At 46.7% G+C, this 19,823-nt stretch overlaps 6 protein-coding genes across 6 annotated transcripts; 1 reads left to right on the top strand and 5 right to left on the bottom strand.

Annotated features, from left to right (window-relative positions):
* Positions 1–1,216: 1,216 nt before the first annotated feature.
* DEU56DRAFT_756350 (uncharacterized protein) lies at positions 1,217–4,079 on the top strand (the record flags this gene model as incomplete). The annotated part of the gene is made up of 3 exons (XM_041350018.1): positions 1,217–1,591; positions 1,649–2,637; positions 2,759–4,079. 3 exons carry the CDS (start codon positions 1,217–1,219, stop codon positions 4,077–4,079), a joined length of 2,685 nt encoding a protein of 894 aa, XP_041208188.1.
* Positions 4,080–4,226: 147 nt separating this feature from the next.
* On the bottom strand, positions 4,227–6,774 carry DEU56DRAFT_756351 (uncharacterized protein; the record flags this gene model as incomplete). Its single annotated transcript, XM_041350019.1, has 11 exons — positions 4,227–4,267; positions 4,310–4,412; positions 4,456–4,595; positions 4,703–4,920; positions 4,968–4,998; positions 5,021–5,065; positions 5,153–5,501; positions 5,701–5,984; positions 6,019–6,169; positions 6,204–6,530; positions 6,607–6,774. 11 exons carry the CDS (start codon positions 6,772–6,774, stop codon positions 4,227–4,229), a joined length of 1,857 nt encoding a protein of 618 aa, XP_041208189.1.
* Positions 6,775–7,622: 848 nt separating this feature from the next.
* DEU56DRAFT_756352 (uncharacterized protein) lies at positions 7,623–9,490 on the bottom strand (the record flags this gene model as incomplete). Its single annotated transcript, XM_041350020.1, has 6 exons — positions 7,623–7,799; positions 7,880–7,941; positions 8,259–8,382; positions 8,465–8,563; positions 8,600–8,678; positions 9,162–9,490. 6 exons carry the CDS (start codon positions 9,488–9,490, stop codon positions 7,623–7,625), a joined length of 870 nt encoding a protein of 289 aa, XP_041208190.1.
* Positions 9,491–11,134: 1,644 nt separating this feature from the next.
* Positions 11,135–11,611, bottom strand: DEU56DRAFT_704765 (uncharacterized protein; the record flags this gene model as incomplete). Its single annotated transcript, XM_041347378.1, has 1 exon — positions 11,135–11,611. A coding segment is annotated over one exon (477 nt), but the record flags the coding sequence as incomplete, so codon positions are not given.
* Positions 11,612–13,737: 2,126 nt separating this feature from the next.
* Positions 13,738–14,706, bottom strand: DEU56DRAFT_913025 (uncharacterized protein; the record flags this gene model as incomplete). The annotated part of the gene is made up of 7 exons (XM_041357471.1): positions 13,738–13,879; positions 13,931–13,955; positions 14,001–14,259; positions 14,311–14,383; positions 14,434–14,487; positions 14,544–14,641; positions 14,695–14,706. The coding sequence occupies 7 exons, from the start codon at positions 14,704–14,706 to the stop codon at positions 13,738–13,740; spliced, it is 663 nt and encodes a 220-aa protein (XP_041208192.1).
* Positions 14,707–16,472: 1,766 nt separating this feature from the next.
* On the bottom strand, positions 16,473–18,689 carry DEU56DRAFT_756354 (uncharacterized protein; the record flags this gene model as incomplete). The annotated part of the gene is made up of 13 exons (XM_041350021.1): positions 16,473–16,538; positions 16,586–16,702; positions 16,768–16,826; positions 17,126–17,145; positions 17,353–17,427; positions 17,487–17,518; positions 17,601–17,663; positions 17,717–17,788; positions 17,844–18,050; positions 18,398–18,416; positions 18,459–18,497; positions 18,520–18,596; positions 18,672–18,689. The coding sequence occupies 13 exons, from the start codon at positions 18,687–18,689 to the stop codon at positions 16,473–16,475; spliced, it is 864 nt and encodes a 287-aa protein (XP_041208193.1).
* Positions 18,690–19,823: the final 1,134 nt, after the last annotated feature.

Consider the following 19,823-nt stretch of genomic DNA (forward strand, 5'->3'; position numbering starts at 1 on the left):
TTGAGTGTCGTGCATGAACGGTTGTATATTTTTCTCTGAAACTTTAAATATGCAATTTTGACATACAATACTTGCTAGGAACAATACAACTGAGTTTTTATACAGTGTTGTAAAAGCACGGTACTTCATTTTTCAATTTCGTGTCCCAAATGCCGATTGATAACTGTACTGCTTGGAGGGATGGCTCCCATTGGGGGGGGCATGTATAATGTATGGTGCGCTGACTGTAACATCCAACTTTGGCTCATACCATCATAGTCTTATGATATGATTGTAAATTTTATTGCCTGTTATGGTGCACCAAATAGCAATTCAACCTAAAACTGTCATATTCCGTACCTGAGGCTTCTCGTCCGGTCCGTTCTAGAATTAATTTCCCCGTGTCCCCATTTGTATATGCTTCTTGATGCCCCTATACGCCCGGATCCTTCTGACAGTTAATATCCGGGTTCATTCTGATCTGTCCGTTAGTCTATTCATTTCCCTTTCATTTAACTTGTCCCCCCTGTTTCATTTAATCTCCGGCTCCATTCTCGATCGTCCGCAGCAGTTCATATCCGTTAGTACACTTTCTACATAGCCCTCTGATCCGAAGACTGGGCTTCGGCCGGATACCCGTCGGATACACTACAGTATATAAACCCTTTGTAACCTGTAGTATTTCCTCAGTTCGAATATTAACTTAGACTCTGTTCAATCCTCGTATTCTCTCGGCTCTTAGGATTATTATCCTAGTCCGATCCTCCAAGCCTCGGGATTATATCCCTAAGGCTAAATACCTCTGCCTCTACCATCGGGTAGTCTTCCCTCTTTCGTCCGGCCCGTCCGTACCCCTCGGCCGACGATATCTGCCCCCTGTAAATTAGGGGCACGTACTCGGGTAAAGAGCGCAGCGCAAGAGCTGAAGCTAAGCCCCTCCGGTCCGACCCGTTGAACACGGTCTTGACACAGATGAACTGAAGATTCATTATGTAAATCATGTCACAATCATTACCTCATCTATTAAACTTATGTCATGGACCCTGACTGTGACGTCACAATCATTATCCCATCTGTCAAACTTTAATTCTTGACCCTGACTGTGACATTACGTCACAATGTCCTATATAAACTCCAACTCCATGATATTAAGAATGAAATTCTTTTCCCCCGCCTCCCACAACAACATCCTGTACTGGGGGTATCTTCCATCCTTGCGACTGTTATCATCTTTGACATGCCAGTCAACGCACCTAACCACGAGAATATTCAAGGGTGCTCCCTTGCCACATTCAACAATCAATGTGTCCCCCTTTTGTTTGCTAATGAGCCACACGAGCCTGTGGATCATGCTATATACTACAGAGCCCTCAATCTCGCACTCACTGGCAAGGATCCTGCCACTGGTATCCAGTATTCCATAGAACCCACACGTAACAGAATCACTCGTGACAGAGAAGTCACTGTAGTCAGAGATTATGACAGCCTCATCAGCTTCACTCATTGGATCCCTATCGTCCGAGACATCTATATCTATCCTCTTTCTAATCCTGTCGACACTCTTACCTCCCATGTTCACGTCAAGGTTCCAATGAAGATTCATGCGCTACGGGTAAATCTCTCTGCACCCTTTCATATATGCAGTGCCACTCATAGCCACTTGTAACAGCCTGAAGTGCCAGTATATCCACACCAGATTCCCAACATATGCTTGGGTGTTGCAAATGTTCGCACCAGGTTGCGAATTTTCTTCCCAGCATTGTATGAACAGGGCAAAACCTCTGTCGAGCTTACTCTCGAGCAGAAAACCGCGATCTATGAGGATGGTCTGTTGCCCACACTCAAGCACCTCAATCCAGAGACTGTAACCAATTGGCCAACCAGCTATGCCACTGCCCTGATCCGTGCACAGAAACGCAACAATCAGTATCAATATGGAACTCGTCCTTTCCCTTCTGCCATGGTGCCCAATCTGGGATATGAACTGCCTAGGTTTTTGTCTGAAAAGCATCCGTGGGCAAGAGACATGCTGTTCATGACACAGGTCCAGGGTGTCAAGGAGGCAAACCAACATATTCCGGAGTCTCAATATGACGCATTGGAGGCGCTATTCGAAATGATGGATGACCTGGATCCTGGTTTGCGCGAGGAAACTAACTGCTGGATTGATGTAGGACTGGAAATATCCGAACCGGGCTTCTCGTATCAGTGGCGTACGGACTCTCATACCCACATCATCAACCACTTCACGTGCCTGAATGACAACCGGGCTGCCAACTATGTCAACGGTCCCTCACGCGACTACAACAGAGATATATGTGCAGGTTTATTGCATGTCTCTGGATTCCGCGGCACATTTGCATTGGGTGACGATAACCCAGTATATTTGCAAGCTTACACCACGGATAAAGCACTCATTCAACAATTGGACGGAGGAAGACATGGATTGGCGATAAGTGGGAAACAGCTCTTGGAAGGGTGTCCACCTCCATATATGCAGAAGATCTTCGACGTGTACTACGATGCAAAGGAGAACCACAGCTGTGCTGCTCGTCTCGAGCTCAGACTTCCAGTCAAGTATGCCGCCAGCAGGGGTCTTCGATTTCCAGAGGAGTTGATACGGAACAGCATATTGGCATTCGAGAGCAAGGATTGGTGGTGAGTGAGCAGTGTTTTTTGGTTGGGTGGCTGGTTGGTGTGATTGGTTGCATTCCACAATGGGAGCCATCGCCTGACTGTATGCATTGCATTGGGCTGATGCAATATTCCTTCTTTGCAGGCAATGGCGAATTATTCGTGTGACGGCATTTTCGCGGACCTTGGCTTTGCAAAATCAAACTGGTGGTGCACTTCGGATAGGACCTGATGCCCTCGCCCTGACTGCAGGGATTCACTGGATGACCAATGGGTTGCACTCCCGGCCAGATGATGGTTCCGCAGCACGTGATGTCATGTGCACCGTGCTGCCTTTGACACGGGATTATCAAAATGACATGTTGCAAATCCGTCCCAGGGATGCCAACATTCAGCACGGTGATATGTTGCCATTCAGCGCGTTTGGAGCATATTTTTTCCGAGATATTGTCTGGCCGCCAACAACAGATGTTCCCCGTCTGCAGCGAGGCCCCATGATGCGTCAGTCAACATTCAAGTTTGTGTTTGGCATGGATTACGATGCACTAAAGCGCAAGTACCATCCTCCGGCTTTCATTCCCCGGACGATGGTGCCACGGACACGGGTGCGGACACAGAAAGGATTCTCCAAGAGGCACCGAGTGGATGATCCGGCACCGGCACCAATTTTTGTAGGCCTTGATATTGACTTGGGTGGTGCGCAACAGGATGCTGGCGAGGACCTCCCATGGGAGGAACGGGCTGACTTACCTCCTGATATTGAAGAAGAGTGTTCGGTCCAATTGACGAAGCTTTGGAATCAGTTTTGCAGCGACTTGCTGCAAAAATGTGGAAACTTGAAGAACCAGCAATTCGCGGCATCGCACTGCAGACTGTCGATGGAAGAACGACTACATGTGACTGACGAGGTTTACAAGGACTTGAACCTGGCGATGGTCTTCAACCGGGTTCAGTGGAAGAAAGTAACTGGACAGGAATGGGCGGATGCTTTCGACATTTTCTTTCCGCCTCGGAATGCACCGCTCCGACTGCAGCCACAAAACTTTCCGACCATGAAGTATTGGGAGGAATGGTTCCAAATGAAACAGAGATTGCCGCCCCAATCTGCTGATACAATCAGAACCAGGTACTGGAGATTGTTCAAGCAGTTGTTGTGGGTTCCTAAGCCACACAAGGACCGGCTGTGGAAATACACGGCAAACAACGACTTCAGGATTCTTCCGGCCAATTATGGGGGTCAAGCCCCACAAGTGATTGTGAGCCCATCGTCAAATGCTCCAAGATGGGAGCCGGAGCGTGTGCCTGGGGGAGATGCTGAAGGGGAGGAAGAGGAGGCTGCTGAGGAAGAGGAGATGGATGAGCCTGAGGTGAACCGTCGAGAATGGGTGAATGGGATTGCACCGATCCCGGACAGGATCTTGCTGCGTGAGGAGGAAGAGGAGTCAGGGTCAGAGGAAGATATGTAGTTAGTTGGTGGTTGGTGGTTGGTTGGTTGGTTGGTTGGTTGGTTGGTTGGTTGGTTGGTTGGTTGGTTGGTTGGTTGGTTGGTTGGTTGGTTGATTGGTAGATGTATATAAATTGGTTGGTTGGTTAGTGGTTGGCTTCAATACCCCTTAGACAAACAGAGCGCATGATAGAGATAGAGACGACCCCCCTGGGGGACCGCGGGTGTCAAGGACACATGTCAAGCACGTACGTATCAGGCGGCCGCCAATAGGCATTGTGTCAGCCAAGCACGCATCTGTGAGACGGCTCCCATCGGGGACCGTGTCTGTTAAGTCAATTACTGGATCACTCAGCTGTCATGCGGGTTCCATGTGGGACCGCGTGTGTCAAGCACACCATTCGAACCACCTGCATCTTAGGCGGCTCCCATTGGGTGCCGCGGATGTCAAGTGGACTGCTTGATCGCGTCGGGCTGTGAGGCGGCTCACGTGTTATCCACGACATAGGAAGGTGCACATATATCATATGCTCGTGGTCTTGATTAATGCAATCCATAACAGGAGCCGTCTCAAATATGATGGTCGGTTGGTTTGAAAATGTGCTTGACAGACGCGGCCGCTGTGTGTGAGGTGTAAGCACCCACCTGTGAGACGGCTCCCATGGGGGACCGCGCCTGTCAGTGATCTTGACTTCCTTTGGGAGCCGTCCGGATTGATAGGTGCGGTCCCCAATGGGAGCCGTCTCACAGGTGGGTGCTTGACAATTGTCCACCACAGAAGCGGTCCCCATTGGTAGCCGTCTCGCAAGTCGGTTGCTTGACATCCGTTCTTGACAGATGCGGTCCCCAATGGGAGCCGCAGTCTCATATATTGGAGCGCGCGACAAGTGTGTGAGGTGTAAGCACCCACCTGTGAGACGGCCCCAATTGGGGACCGCACCCTATCATGAGCTTCGGACATACATGCACATGCACCTGTGAGGCGGCGGCTTCCATTGGGGACCGCATCTGTCAAGAACGGAGGTCAAGCAATCGACCTGTGAGACGGCTCCCAATGGGGACTGCTTCTGTGGTGGACAATTGTCAAGCACCCACCTATGAGACGGCTCCCATGGGGGACCGCGCCTGTCAGTGATCTTGACTTCCTTTGGGAGCCGTCTGTGTAGTGAACAATTGGTGTGTGGTGCGCCGTCCCACTGGTGGGTGCTTGACCAGTGTGCTTGATAGGTGCGGTCCCCAATGGGAGCCGCTTCACAGGTGCGTGTGCTTGCCCGGAGCGGTCCTCAATGGGAGCCGCATTGTAGGCATGTGCTTGACATCCGTTCTCGACAGATGCGGCGGTCCCCAATGGGAGCCGCAGTCTCACGGCTGGGTGATTGAAGGTGATTGAAAAATGATCTTCAGAGGACCGGTCCCCAAAGTGAGCCGTCTCACAGGCATAGTACTAATCTCAGGGATGTGTGGTGACATACACAAACCAACCAACCAACCAACCAAGAAGCCCTTGTATTTCGTATGTAAAGCGCTTATGCGACGTAAGTATTGTATTTGTAAGATTGTAAGATTAAGGTCGCAAGGAAAGCGAGCCAAGATATCTAGAGGCGGCGGCGTTGTCTGGCCTTGTAAGCGTCAATCTCGCTGACTTCTTTTTTTAATGCAGCGAGGGCCGTCTCAACAATGGAGATGTAGCCGGGCAATGCTTGAATTCTTCCCGCCAAGAAGGCATCCTCTTCTTCACTTTCCGATACTTCCTCCTCCTCGATTTCGGCCATCTTTCTCTTGCGACCGTTGTTAAAGAGGCTGCGACTGCTTGGGAGCAGAACATATGGGATCAGCTTGCGTGAGTGACCGGCAGCCGTTGGAGCCGCTGGAGCCGGCGTGGGCGTCGCCTTTGCCTTGATATTCTCTTCACTCAAGGGATCAGCGGCTAAGTCAGCAGAAACGCAAATGACAGGACTCACCGACGACGAGAGAACATCTGGCCTTGAGCCGCTTGCAGGCGGCGCAAGCAATGCCTGCAGTGTTGGGCTCGCATGGGCGATCCGCCTTGGCACAACGGTCGCATGGACCGGGTTTGACCTCCTGATGTATGTTGGGATCGGTGGTCAGTTTCTTCATGAAATTAAGTGAGATATATCATCCGCACCTTTACAATCAGCTTAACTTTCCTCACCGTCTTAGGAACGGAGGTCGTGGAGCCGTCCGTGACCGAGTCAACGGGGATCGGAATCTCCTTCTTGCGCTGGACAATGATACATCTTGTATCAGCCGGCTCGACAACCTCCTCCTGTGGTGGCAGGGCAGCTGCATCTGCATCTGCCTGCCTCGCCGCCGCGTTCGTGATTTCGCGGATTTTACGCTGAAACGCCTGGTGTTTGTGCATGGCTTGCGCACATAACCCCCTTTCCCCGACGGTCAAGTCGAGCGGGAGGGTTGTCTTCCTCGCGAGGTTGAGGCAACCTATGAGCGCGCTCTATGGTCATTGTTAGCTTGTGTTAGTTGACGAGAATGAAGAGAAAAGAACAGAAAAAGTGTGTGTAGTAACGTACAAAAAGTTCCGTCCAGCGCCGGCACCAGTCTTCTTCTTCTTCATACAGCGCGTCATAGCGCTCGGCCGGAGCTGTGTCGATGAGCCTTCGCATGCCGTCGCAGTGCTCTTGAATTTTGCTTTTAAGAGCGACGATGTCCATATCGGTGAGGTTGGATGTAGATGACATGATGCGATACGGATGATGAAATACGAGAGAGAAAGATATGGATTAAGTTGCGGGGTGAACTTATGGTGAACAGCAACTCTCCGGCCGTGCGGCCACATTTGTGGCCTAATTCTTACACTTCACAGTTCACAAACCCGATTTGGCAAATCACGTGCCATGTTCCAGAAATTGTGCCAAGTCCGAATTTTGGGAACCGATGACGCTGTTCAGTCACACTAACGTGGACCGCGCCTATGCCGATGGGTGGCTTGTGCGTGATAGGTGGTGTGCTCGACAGATGCGGTCCCCATTGGGAGCCGTCGAACAGGTGGGTCATTGACAGGTGTTCTTAGTGTTCTTCACAGATGCGGCACCCAATGAGAGCCGTGCCGCGCACGGGTGCTTGATTGATTCATGGTCATGACAGACGCAGTTCAATGGGGACCGCTGTTCCGATGAACAATTGTCAAGTGTGAGACGGCACCCATAGGGGACCGCGTCTGTCTAATCGAGCACTCGCGTATAGCACGGCTCAGCTAACATTCGGCTCGGCCGTGCCAGCTCACCAGATATTGCGGAACCATTGGCAACACTAATGTCACTCCCCAAATCAAAATAAGCCCCGCCTGACAAGCAACAGAGATGTGCAAAGGAATGTTGTGCAGAATGACATGTCTGCAAGATTGTATGTGATGGGGTGTAGGAATGGCATATTTATCCACCCCATCCTTGACATTACTGACAAAGAGAACATTGTCCTTGAGGGTGGTATTACCACTACAGCATATACATATATGTCAACAACCTTCTGCCTTGAGCCTTCTTGTATGTTTTATTTGTAGTGTAATACACATATCCATGGACTGATGTCAGGTATGATTCAAGATCAAGCTCACAGCGATTGCTAATATTTCAAGTTGTGTGCGCCATTTGGATGCCTCTGGAAATCTAAAGTTTACACCCATGACAAAATGTGATGATGAAACTTCAATCTTTGTCCACAGATTAAATACATCACCCAACCATTGCTGGCCGAAATTGTCTAGCTATAGACCCAGTAAGCAGAACACGTGTTGAGATAAGACTTGCAACTCATTATTGGCATAAAATGTGGACCTCCACTGACCGACTCAAGCTGTTTTCTGCCATTATCTTCCGACTTCTTCAGGACCATTACCACCCTGCCATCTCAATTCACTTCAATTTTTTCAATGCAGTTTCTTGGAGTTTCTGCCTTTGTGGTAGCAGATATTGTTGGGTGTTTTCGTGGATGCTGTCTGGTGGCTAGGTCAGCTTTCCTTGCATCTTCCTGAACTCGACTTGTGTTCCAGCTTTCCCTAGCACGGCTGTTGATTGTTTCTGATAGATCTCTTCCAACAACTATCAATCAAACTAGACATTACTGGCACTCATAATCACTTTAGGTACTCTACTCTATGCGCTGCTCTGGCCGCCACACCAAGTTCAAACAGATGATGATGCACTTATTTGTGGTCCCAACCGACAATCTGGCTCAGTCTGTGGTTTCTGTTTGATGACCTCGCCTGTCCCAAATGTGGTCCATGTGTCATCTCTGCCATCTGGGAAGCCATCCAAAGTCACTTTCACTGCAATATTTTGCTTCTCGTCCTGGGGTTGAAAAGCCAGGTAGGCTAGAATTTCTCCATCACGATTTTCTATTGTTCTAACTTGCTCTCTCACTAGTGTTTACTTGCATTCGCTGTTCGTGAGACTTCATGTCTTCTTCGCTGCTGAAAAGGACTTTGTGTTCTTCATACTCCTTGCTGTCGACATTCGTGTCCATAGTTCTCTGCCTTGAGTCAAGAATTTATCAAGCTCCCTCTACCATGCCTCTCAAATGGACTTCTTCCACCCAAAAGGAGAGCTGGGCAAGAAGGAATAGCACAGTACTAACACTAGTGATTCTAGATGAAATAATAGGTTTGGGTCTAGACAGGGGATCCATAAGGAGTTGTCGGAAAAATATAAATGTGCCTTGGAAGGCTTCTCTCTTGCGTCACCATTTTGGCATCTTCCAAGGACAATGCAGCCGTAATCCAAGACCACTCCATAGAACATAGACTATTATTGGTACTTCCAAGGACCCAGTGTAATTTTTGGCTGCTTCCAATGGAAGGACAGCAGCTTCCGATTAGCTCCCAAGCTCGAGTTGCTTAGCTGACTACGAAGAACAGTAATATATATTTCCTTCCCTTCATATTGTCACTGATACTGTATCGTTTATAGATGTGTAATGGCGCTGATACGGGGAACAGGCTCAAACTGTCCTTGTCCCATATGTCTTTTTCGCTCTGGACAATTTGATCAGTGGGTGGTATTTTACATTTCATTCTTATGATTAAGGATCTATGTCAGATACGATTCACAGGTTCTACAACATTACACACATGTCTATTGCTTTCATCACCACCATATAGTCTTCCCTTCCGAGATCATCAACATTGGATTTATCGATGAATTTGTACGCGAGGTAAGGGCAATTGTGCTTTCTGTGTAATTCGTGATCGTATAAGATCATAAGTTGGAATTGATCATTCTGTTCTTCAGTGTGCGACAACGTGATTCTGCATTCTTTGATGTTGGCGTCAATGTGAAAGAATTTCTTGGAGCGGATAAGCAGGTTTTGCTGATCGAAGGGTTCTCTGATGATGACATCCACAAACCCATTGGCAGGCGAGTTTGAGACTAAGCATGCTGTGATTGTTCGTGTATCCATTTTGTGTGTGATTGATGTTGTATTATCTTTTCTTTTTAAATCATTTTTGTTCTCATAAGTCTTAGGAGCCTGCTATTTATTTCGGCTGACAGATGATTCTCCTTCTGCTTCCGTCTTGTGAGACATCCATTCTAACGGATGTTTCTGGAGCTTGTTTGTGGCGGTGTTTGTCAATGTGCACAGCTCGTTATATAATACTGGCTGCTTGCTTGATCTTCGCGCTGTCATGACATTTCGCAATCCATTAACTGCTCTCGATGTCTATGCAATCGAGAATGATATGTTCTCTCATGAGCCGGTGAGTATATCTTTTTCTTTCATCATTTCCTCTCCATTTACCATGTTGTTTTCAGTGCGGGCGAACTTATCATCGTGCCCTTGTCCCTCAAGATGTGGATGGAATTGTCCGTGCGCACATATTTGTTGGGTCTGGTCTTTATTCACTACGGACACGCTTGTCGACTCGCATCATCTCTATTTTCGGATTTCCTGAATCTCCTATCAGTAGATTCTCTGATGCTTACAGTGTTATATTTTATCATCCTTATCTCGTTCTTCCCATTAACCATGCCATCTACACTAATCCTTCAAACATCTACGCTTCCCAATGGTTCGGCAATGTCCTTGTTGTGAAGCATTGCGGTCAGAATCTCAAGACCTATCAGTCTATTGGTAGTTATGAGACTGGCCTCATCGATGCTATTTTGTCATGGTTTGTATTTTCCGACGGAATCGATTTGTTATCATTGTTCTTATTAGTTTGCTCGTTTCAGCCTTTCGCATGCTCAGTGAAATCCTCCGGAGTATGCGTTAAACTTGGTTGAAAACAAGATTTCTATTTATTATGTTACAATTTTGGAATGTAATTCATCAGGCGCCTCTTGCTAGCTTATTGTATGGGATTCATTCCACTTCTGATATACCATCATTAATTGGTCTATATTGCCCCCATGTTGCGGTCGGCAACAGCTTTCCTAACGCATATATATTGGCGTGTGTGTTTGTATATTCAGAAAGTTTGTGAAGTCGGCTGTCAGTGTGCATCAATATAAAACATATGGTCGAAGAATTAAAACATACACGATCAATATGTCATCATATTCTTCGACCTCTGAATCTTCAATTAAACACTTTGTAGGGTTAGGGAGTACAGATCGAACACTCAGAGTAGGCTGAGTTGCACCAGATCCTTGTTTGGCATCAGGGGTAGTAGTCATCGCTGATTCTCCCTCGCGGTTGAGTGTCGTTTTATTCGCTCTGTTTAAAGTTAAGATGATTTCTATGTTGATTGTGACCGTGCTTACTCGTTGTTAGCGGCTTGATGCTGACTGTTGTTGCTCTCCTTCATACATTCTGTGCTTGTTCCATCATCTCCTATCGTGTATTTTGGTATAAAGAGACAATAAACCCCGCGAAAGTCCAGCAAAACACAATACATACCTATGTTGGACAGTTTTGCTCTTTTGCTGGACCGTGTCTTGGAATTGGCTTTGTGGTCAGGGACAGTGTCGATTTTTGTCTTCGTCATAGTGTTGTGAAGAGTAAGGTGAGCAAAGAGACCCTATTCCCAAAGACGATTTGTCACTCACAATATAAGTCGCGAAAGGCCACATCTGGAACGCTGGTATCTACATCGCCGTCAACGTCTTCAAACAAATCGTCCATGTTTTTCTGGCTAAATTCCACTCCACATTGTTGATACCAAGGATTGTTCATAAGTAAGAAGTCAATGAGAACTTTGACAGTCGATTTAGTCACTAATATTGGCTGCATCTGCTTAACAGTGTCCCGCGTCGGCTTCTGCGAATGACCAGAAAATATAACACACATCGCATCACGCAATTCATCGCAACTAGGTGGCAACAAAGATTGTAACTCAGTGGAATCTTGCGGTCGAATGGCAACATTGCCCTGATTATAGCGCTGAGATCCTTCTTCCCCCTGCCAGTTATACCGCCCAGATGGTTTATACAAATAAAAATGTGTAATCTGCGACGCACGCGCACACGAAATCAGCATCAAGTCGTAAACAGACGCACGTGCAAACACATCGTGAACATCCTTCGGCAGTCTCTCAAATCCATAGTATTGAAAATTGGCCAACGAATTGACCGGTTGACGCGGGCATTTACAAACGAGAGAAGAATAACAATATCAACACATCAACAAATTAGAAAAAGAACAAAAATCATTTAAACCCTTAGAATACAGAATAGCACGTCCATACATTTCAATATCATAATTTGAAGGCAATGTATGCTCCGGTAAACAGTCGTTTCGCAATAAATGCAGCGGAACCTTATGAGCATCAACAGATTTGAGCTCACGTGCACAGACATTGTGCGCGCAAACTGCACACGCGCCCCTGCATAGAGCCGTCGCACTCATTTCATGTTGCCATCGCTTAATTATATCAATCTTTGCTTCAAACATTTGAACAGTCGGAAATTCAGGGTCAGCTAAACCTAAAGGAGAAGGAAGGAGGTGATCAACATATCGAGGATTCGAGGCTTCATCTAAACAAGCCCGCTTGATCCGTTGAGCAGCACTACGCTCAGCACGATGATCAATAGCAAAAGGAACGGGCAATATAGAGCGTGAAAAATCGCATCTGACGACAGCCAAATGCTTAAAAACAATTAAATTAAGTGCACAATCTCGATTACATATGTGTACATGTAAGAGATCACGAATGTAATCCTTGCGGTCAACAGATTTGAAAGGAACGGAATGAGCTCGCGCAATTTCAATATATTGCTCACGAGTAAACATACAAAAGTGATCAATGAGATGACCGACACTTGGAACAGTGACAGGCAAAAAATCCCCTGATGGAAACTGATTCAAAAAACGCAAACGAACTCGAGTGATCCCGAAATACCCGAAAAACTTGCGTAAAATGCACGTCGACATGACAGAAAACCCATCATCGGGTATTTCTTGCTCAGAAATGACCATGGCAACGGGAGGAACGAAGCCATCGCTTGCAGAATGAGATGTCGAACAACTTTTGCCAAACAATGCATTTTGACCTTGTACCGTATCAACAACATGTGTTGAAGATTTTCTATGCAAAGGATGTGCCGTCCATTGAATCAGTCCAAGAAAGACTGACCGTCATCACCGAATCGGCCCAGGACCAAAACTGGCCATCATTAACGGAATCGTGAGACCGGTCCCAATGACAAGGGCCAGCCCACATCTGATTCTTGCAGATAACGGTAGCCCAAATTCACCTGCGAAGATTCCTGCGAGAAACCCGAAAATTGAAAACACCAGACTGTAGAAGTCCTGTGAGTAATCAGTGATTGCAACCAAAGCTTTGGTTACCTTGTGAGATACAGAAAACTAGGTATGCTTGCAAGGACTGCAAGACTCGCCATCTTCCCCTGTAAGTAATACGCCTGTTGAGTTGGTAACGTCAGGCCAATATTTTCTTCCAAAAGGATGACGGGAATCGAACTGTGAAATCGAGGGATCTCAGCCTGTAGCCAAAGTGCTGTGCCATTGTGCACCCAATAATGCAGTAGACACTTAGGACGAACAAGATAGAGCACAGCGTTTTTGTAGCGGGTTGTGAGCCTAAACCTGGGATCGCAAGGATGCTGGCATTGACCGCCAAGATGACGCTTGCCTATCAGAGGTAAGTGTTCTCACATCTAGGTCCGCAACATAAGACTCACCACAGTAGTTTGAGCTTTGGACTGGGCGTTGAAGTCATCCATAAATCCCCTGATGTCGATCCCGTTTACGATCCCATCAACATAAATATCCCTAAGCTGCTTTAGCACCACTATTGGAGTCCAAAGCATCGCTATTCCAGCGCTAGCCATGAAAGGTGAATTTCCTGGGTCTTTGCGTCTCTTTGCCAGCGAGTGCGTTCGCATTAAGCGAGCTTCGGGCTGGCCGTGGTGGTTAAGGTATTCATGATGTCCTATTTTTTATCAATAAATCAACGACGTCGGGTATGGGAATGCGACATCGTACGAAGCATGTACAATATTTTTCCTGTGCATGATAAGTTCGCATTTGTGACCTTTCAACAGCTCACGCACCACAGATTGCGATACCAGGTTCCTCCTTGATCCCAGTAGGTCCGGCAAATTCCTCTGTTTCGGTCATGGACTTGCACAGGAAGTTGAGATGAGGATACGTACCGGTGGTGGCCAGCTCCACGGCCATTTCCTTCATTTGTTCAAGAGTCCAGAACAGTGAGGCTGCTGTTGATTGTTCTATCGCTAACACTTCTATGTTTCACTAAGGTTATTCTGATCAGGAGCTGGAATGTCGAAGTACTCGCCTACACGATACCAGTTCAACTGAACCCGCAAAGCTCTGACTTCAGAAAGACATATTTCCATCCTGTGTGGAAAATACTCGACATGTTTCCTAGTCAAGAGGTGAGTATCGTTCTGGTTTGGGATGACGTCAATCACTCACCAATACTGGGCCTCCAGCTCAAGTCCTGTGCGATTGAGTTCAAGAATGAAGGCACGCAAAAGTAACTTACTTTTGTGGTTCCAGTTCCACGCCGTCTCACACTCTTGGAATAGAAGGTAACCATCCAATGGTTCTATCCATGCGATAATGCGATTTTCCGGGATGACATAGTAATATGGGTATATTTCTGTCCCTCCCACGGAGATTGGGTCAACGACAAGTAGCCATTGTTTCCCGTCAAGTTTAGCTCTCGACGCGTTGATCCAGGATTCCAACCGCTGTAGCTGTTGATCTGAGCAAGCCTTGATATTCATTTCCGTGTATGTTTTCTTTATTCCTATAAAGTGAGCATGTAGCATGAAATACCAGCAGGCACTCACTGTTCTCGCATTGTAGTGATATGTTGCCCCTGACGGGTGAATAAATTCACTCCAATCTCCATGAACATCGAGCCTATCAATATCACAGTTAGATCGGCCAAGTTCCAAACGACTGCCACAAACTGAGCGGGATCAATCTTCATCGTTTCGACATTATAATCGCAACATTGAGGGTCCCTATCGACAAATGAAGTCAGTAAGTACTTATGTGAGTTTGAGCGATAGATACTCACGGCAGTGGTATCTCGGTATACTGCCGAAGTTGCGTCGGCCACATAGGGACACTGAACTTGAGCAGGTCCATCTGCTGATTGACGCTCCCAGCTTGGGTCTTGCATGAGAGCGTGAGTATGAAGCTTCAACACAACTTGTGATTGCACATACCATTGTGGCCATGGTTCAACAAGTGATGTGGTGTTCACACGGTGATCATGATGGATATGATTATGCTCATACATCCGCTGTGATGGATGAAAACCCTTAGACCTATTTTTAGTGAGTTGGATGATCAAAAGATATGGTATGGCAGTACAGTGTAAGACAGGACGACCAGGTATGTCATTAGCAGTAGTTCTGAATTGTATGTACTTGTGATGAATTCCGAGTATGCAAATATGGAATGTTCGGTAATGCTATTGAGTGGATGGTGTGATGATATATGGTGTGATGATATATGGTGTGATGATATATGGTGTGATGATATATGGTGTGATGATATATGGTAAAACTCACAGACGATGGATGGAAGACGAAATGTTATAGCTACAAATGTATTTGTAAGGGATTGGTGTTACGATAAAACGAAAGCACTCGCCTGAAGTACATTTTTCACTTTGTTTTTGATGTTTTGTGCGATGGCGAGGACTTGGGGCTTGATCGCAACCCGACGACGGGACAGCGGTGCACTAGCAACTGATTGGCCGGGTTGCTGAACAACTGGGGTAAGCCGCCTGCAACAAAACTGTTTACGATCTCACTGCATTCAACCAACCACATATCCACTTGTGTCTGAGAAGTTCAATTGTTATCTATACGACACCAATTATGACGTGTTACTTACCAAAACTTTCCTGCCTTTCATTGGCAATGGTCCCCTGCTAGCCGTTTGTGTTACTCGAGACATCTAATGTTTTATTGTATATCGTTATAACAGGATTGACTAGATTTCTGACAGAAAGGGGCTGACCGTAAGTAGATTTGTGATTATCGATGATCGGTGATCTTGAGATCACAAATAATGACAAACAGGCACCAGCGTGCGCTGTTTGTTTATTGTTGTTGGCTTGTAAATCAAAGGATTGTGCAAGGTCCTAGGGTATAGGGCTCCCAAGTCATTTTCCGTTGGATGGTGGGAAATCAGTGGATTCCAGTTGTGTACCGCAGTCCAGATCCAAAATACATGATACGAGCATCATTACTATACGGTGCACAGTATAATTTATCTATAATGGAGGGTCGATGTCATATCCCATACATGAGGCTTCTCGTCCGGTCCGGTCCACCCGATTCCTCGGGTCCGTTCTAGAATTCATTTCCCTGAGTCCCCATTTGTATATGCTTCTTTCTGCCCCTATGTGTCCGGATCCTTCTGACAGTTAATGTCCGGGTCCATTCTGATCCGTCCGTTAGTCTATTCATTTCCCTTTCATTTAACTCGTCCCCTTTGTTCTATTTCATATCCGGCCCCACTTTCGATCGTCCGCAGTTATGTTTTACTCACTAGTATGTTTTCTACATAGCTTTATGTTCCGAGGACTGCGCTTCGGCCGGACGTCCGTCGGATACCTTATAGTATATAAACCCCTTGTAACCCGTAGTATATCCTTAGTTCGAATATCATCTTAGACTCAGTTCATTCCTCGTTTCCCTCGGCTCTTAGGATTGTCATCCTAGTCCGACCCTCCGAGCCTCGGGATTATATCCCTAAGGCTAAATCCCTCCACTTCTACCTTCGGGTAGCCCGTACCCTGTTAGTTTCTACCCGGACAAAGTCTCGAGTAGTCATCCCTCTTTCGTCCGGCCCATCCATATACCTCGGCCGACGATATCTACCCCCTGTAAATTAGGGGCACGTACTCGGGTAAAGAGGGCAGCGCACGAGCTGAAGCTAAGCCCCTCCGGTCCGACCCGTTGAACACGGTCTTAACAGTCGACCATAGCTTTCATGCTGTGATTGAGGATGTTGAGATCTGTCTCATCGGAGAGTCTAAGAAGATCTGAAACAACCACTGTCGAAATCAATGAGGGTGTCAGTGGGTTTGGACATGAGACGCACCTTGCACGACCTTGCCGACTTGCGGAGAGACAGCGTCCTTGACTTGGCCTGCACATGTACGGGGAGTTTGCGATCATCCAGGGCCAACGCCACAGCATGGCAGTGATTGTTCAAGTTCTAAGCAGAATATATCAGCACAAGAACGACACCAACTTGTAGAAATGACACTAGCACGGACGTACTCTACAGGATCGGCCTCCCACAAGTATTGTATACCATGTGCTCTTCCGCACGTCTGAACCTGCACGTCCGGTACTTGTAGTGTACTCAGTAAATATATGATTGTCTGCGTCTGTCACAAGGAGTGGTGCTTATCGTGTTTTGACAGTGCTGATCTTGCAAGAAGGTAATTTGGATGCCATGACTTGTGATGCAATCGACTGATTTCATGAATTTAAAGTATGCCCGATTCTCAAGTTCAGTGGTCAAATCCACTGAAGAAATGGTGTTCAGTGCATTATGCACCGAAGTTCATGGCATCTACTAGCCACAGTGGTTAGAAGACAGGACTGAAGACGGGCGGGTTGAGAGCCGACACACGCTGAATGACATCTCTAGGGCTGCAAGGGAGCGTTCAGCAGAAATACACGAAGACACATCAGATGATGACTGACGCTGTAAATCACCTTCACTCGGTTGATGAGCAATGAAGGTTCCCTCAATTCAACAGGTGGACTGCTTCCCCCACCAAGAGTCAAAATTTTTGCAAAGCGTTGATTAGCATGAGGGAGATTAAATAATGAGTGGGGTGTAATATGGAAACTGACTGGGCAAATATAAGAGTGGGGTGTGGTATGTATCCGTATAGACAAGTCAGGACGCCAGGACAAGTGTAAAACCAACTAGAATAGGGGACTATGGTGCAATTAGACATCAGTTTTATGATATATGTGAGACTCACAGTTCAAATCTGCATCTGCCTTTGTTGTTACGCTGCCTGGTCAATAAGCATGTTATCCTGCCAAGAATAAAAAAGAGTAAGAAATCGAAGGGGAGTAGAGTAAGATGCGCTTACCGAGGCGATGTGCACATCGATGTCCATACACCAGTCTGTTTCGTCCTCCGGCTCAAGCATTTCCTGTAGCAAATGATATTCAACTAAATCATAAGAGTAGAGTGAGGGATACATACCATGTCCACATCAATGTTCGCATCAACATCCATCCATCCATCTGATCCCTCCTCCGGCGACTCGAGTATTTCCTGAAACAAACGATATTCAATCAGATCAGATTACAAGGGTATAGATGAAGGATACCATTACGACGTCCGCATCAACTTTTGCGTCGACGTCCATATCAACGTGCTCAACGTCCGCGTCGACGTCCATACCAATGTCCGCATCAATGTTTGCGTCGACTTCCATACCAACGTCCTCAACGTGCTCAATGTCCGCGTCGACGTCCATACCAACGTCCTCAATGTCCACACATCCGTCTGATCCCTCCGGCTTTAGTGGTATATTCTGCGAACAATATTACATTAGTATACGGCAAAGAGAAACTGCACAAACGGTTACGACGTCCGAATCGGCGTCCATACTCCAGATTGATTTCTCTGTAGGCTTCGGCATTCTTTGTAGCGCAGACGGGAGATGATGGTAAGTGGTGGAGATGATGGTAAGTGTAGAGGTAGACGGGAGATGATGGATGATGGTAAGTGGAGAGTAAGTGTAGAGGTAGGTAGTGATAATAAGTGGAGACGATGGTAAATGTATAAGTGTAGGTAGCAGATGATGGTTAGTGTAGAGGTAGCGAAGGAACCCATCTCCAATTATATGCAGATGCAAAAATGATATCCCAGTGCCCTCACTTCTGCAGTTTGCGAGCGGCTGATAAATCATCGATTACCACTGAATTGAAACCTGGCGCACCTGATGTTCTCAACAAAGCAGCTGACATCCAGAATTGTCCTGTAATATTGACGACACTCACGGTGACCATGCCATTTCGGTGTACCGCCTGAGTTGTGTAGGCCAGATAGGAATACTGCAATTGAGCAGCTGCGACATCTATCAAACGATTCTTTTAGCTGGGGTCTCGCTAGACAAATAGCTTTAGAGCTCGTGGTTGAACAAAGTACGTACCATCACCGTCGTGGCCATCGTTCGTTCAACATTCACACGATGATAGTGAGGTATTGATATTTTTATATTTCACGCCACGCACAATTCTGATCATAATACCTCCGCTCGGAACAACCCTGAAACCAGGGTCCAGGGATATAATTAGCGAAGGCAGTTGGAGTGATCATGAGGGATATAGGATATAGTAGGTGACATATAGCAAGATCATTATGGTACTGTGCTATTATGTATGCAGGCCTATGGAAAAATCAGACCAATTGTGATCTTGCGTGGAATCTGATATGTGCTAAATTACTGTACAATTGTTGTAGCGCTGAAATGTGGGGGGATTTGAAGATCTATGCTACAAGCTGGATATCTCATGATGGATGATGGATATATGGGATGTGTCAGGCCCTGCTATATGCGTAAACGCCTAAGGTGTGACAATCATCCCCGAGTCCGAATCATTATAGCTATGTACATAGATGGCGTGTGTGAATCATGGTTGTGCTAATGAAATTCATGTGATGTACCCGAAGCATTGCTCTCGCTTTATTCCCAGCATGGATGAACATTATCTTTAACGTCAGGACCGGACGGCGCATGGGCAGGACGGCGACCGATTGAACGGGACGCTGTATATCTCGGGTAAGCCATCGGTGAGAAGTTCCTGACAGACTCACTGCATCGAACCACAGATCAACTTGCGTCTGATAGAAATCGTTAGTTACTGTCGCTGATTACAGTCGTTACTTACCAAAACTTTCCTGCCTTTCAGTGGCAGCGATCCTCTACAGGCCACGTGGTTTGTGCGGGACATCTGTGTTATGATATGTTACAATGCGGGGTTTGACAGTTCGACAGGGGCTATTTGACGTAAGTAATGCAAATGGTAGTTGTCGTGTATTGGTGTGGGTAAGGCGGGTGATCAATTGTCTATAAGCGGAACTTCAATTCTGCCCAGGTTAATTTCTAACTCCGAATGTATCTGACTGTTTGCCGAGGTTTGCCGGACGGGAATACCAGCCAGCCGTACTTTGGGCCGTACTGTTCCGCCAATCAGTGACGTAGTTAGCTAAATAAATATTGTTTAAGTGCTGGAGCGCACTCACCCATGGCATGATGCGAATTTGAACCTCTTGTGATCGTATCTCAATACCATGCAGTGTT

This window comes from Suillus clintonianus, assembly GCF_016758775.1.
Source record: "Suillus clintonianus strain FC179 chromosome Unknown DEU56scaffold_38, whole genome shotgun sequence".
In the NCBI taxonomy this organism is placed as follows: Eukaryota; Fungi; Basidiomycota; class Agaricomycetes; order Boletales; family Suillaceae; genus Suillus; species Suillus clintonianus.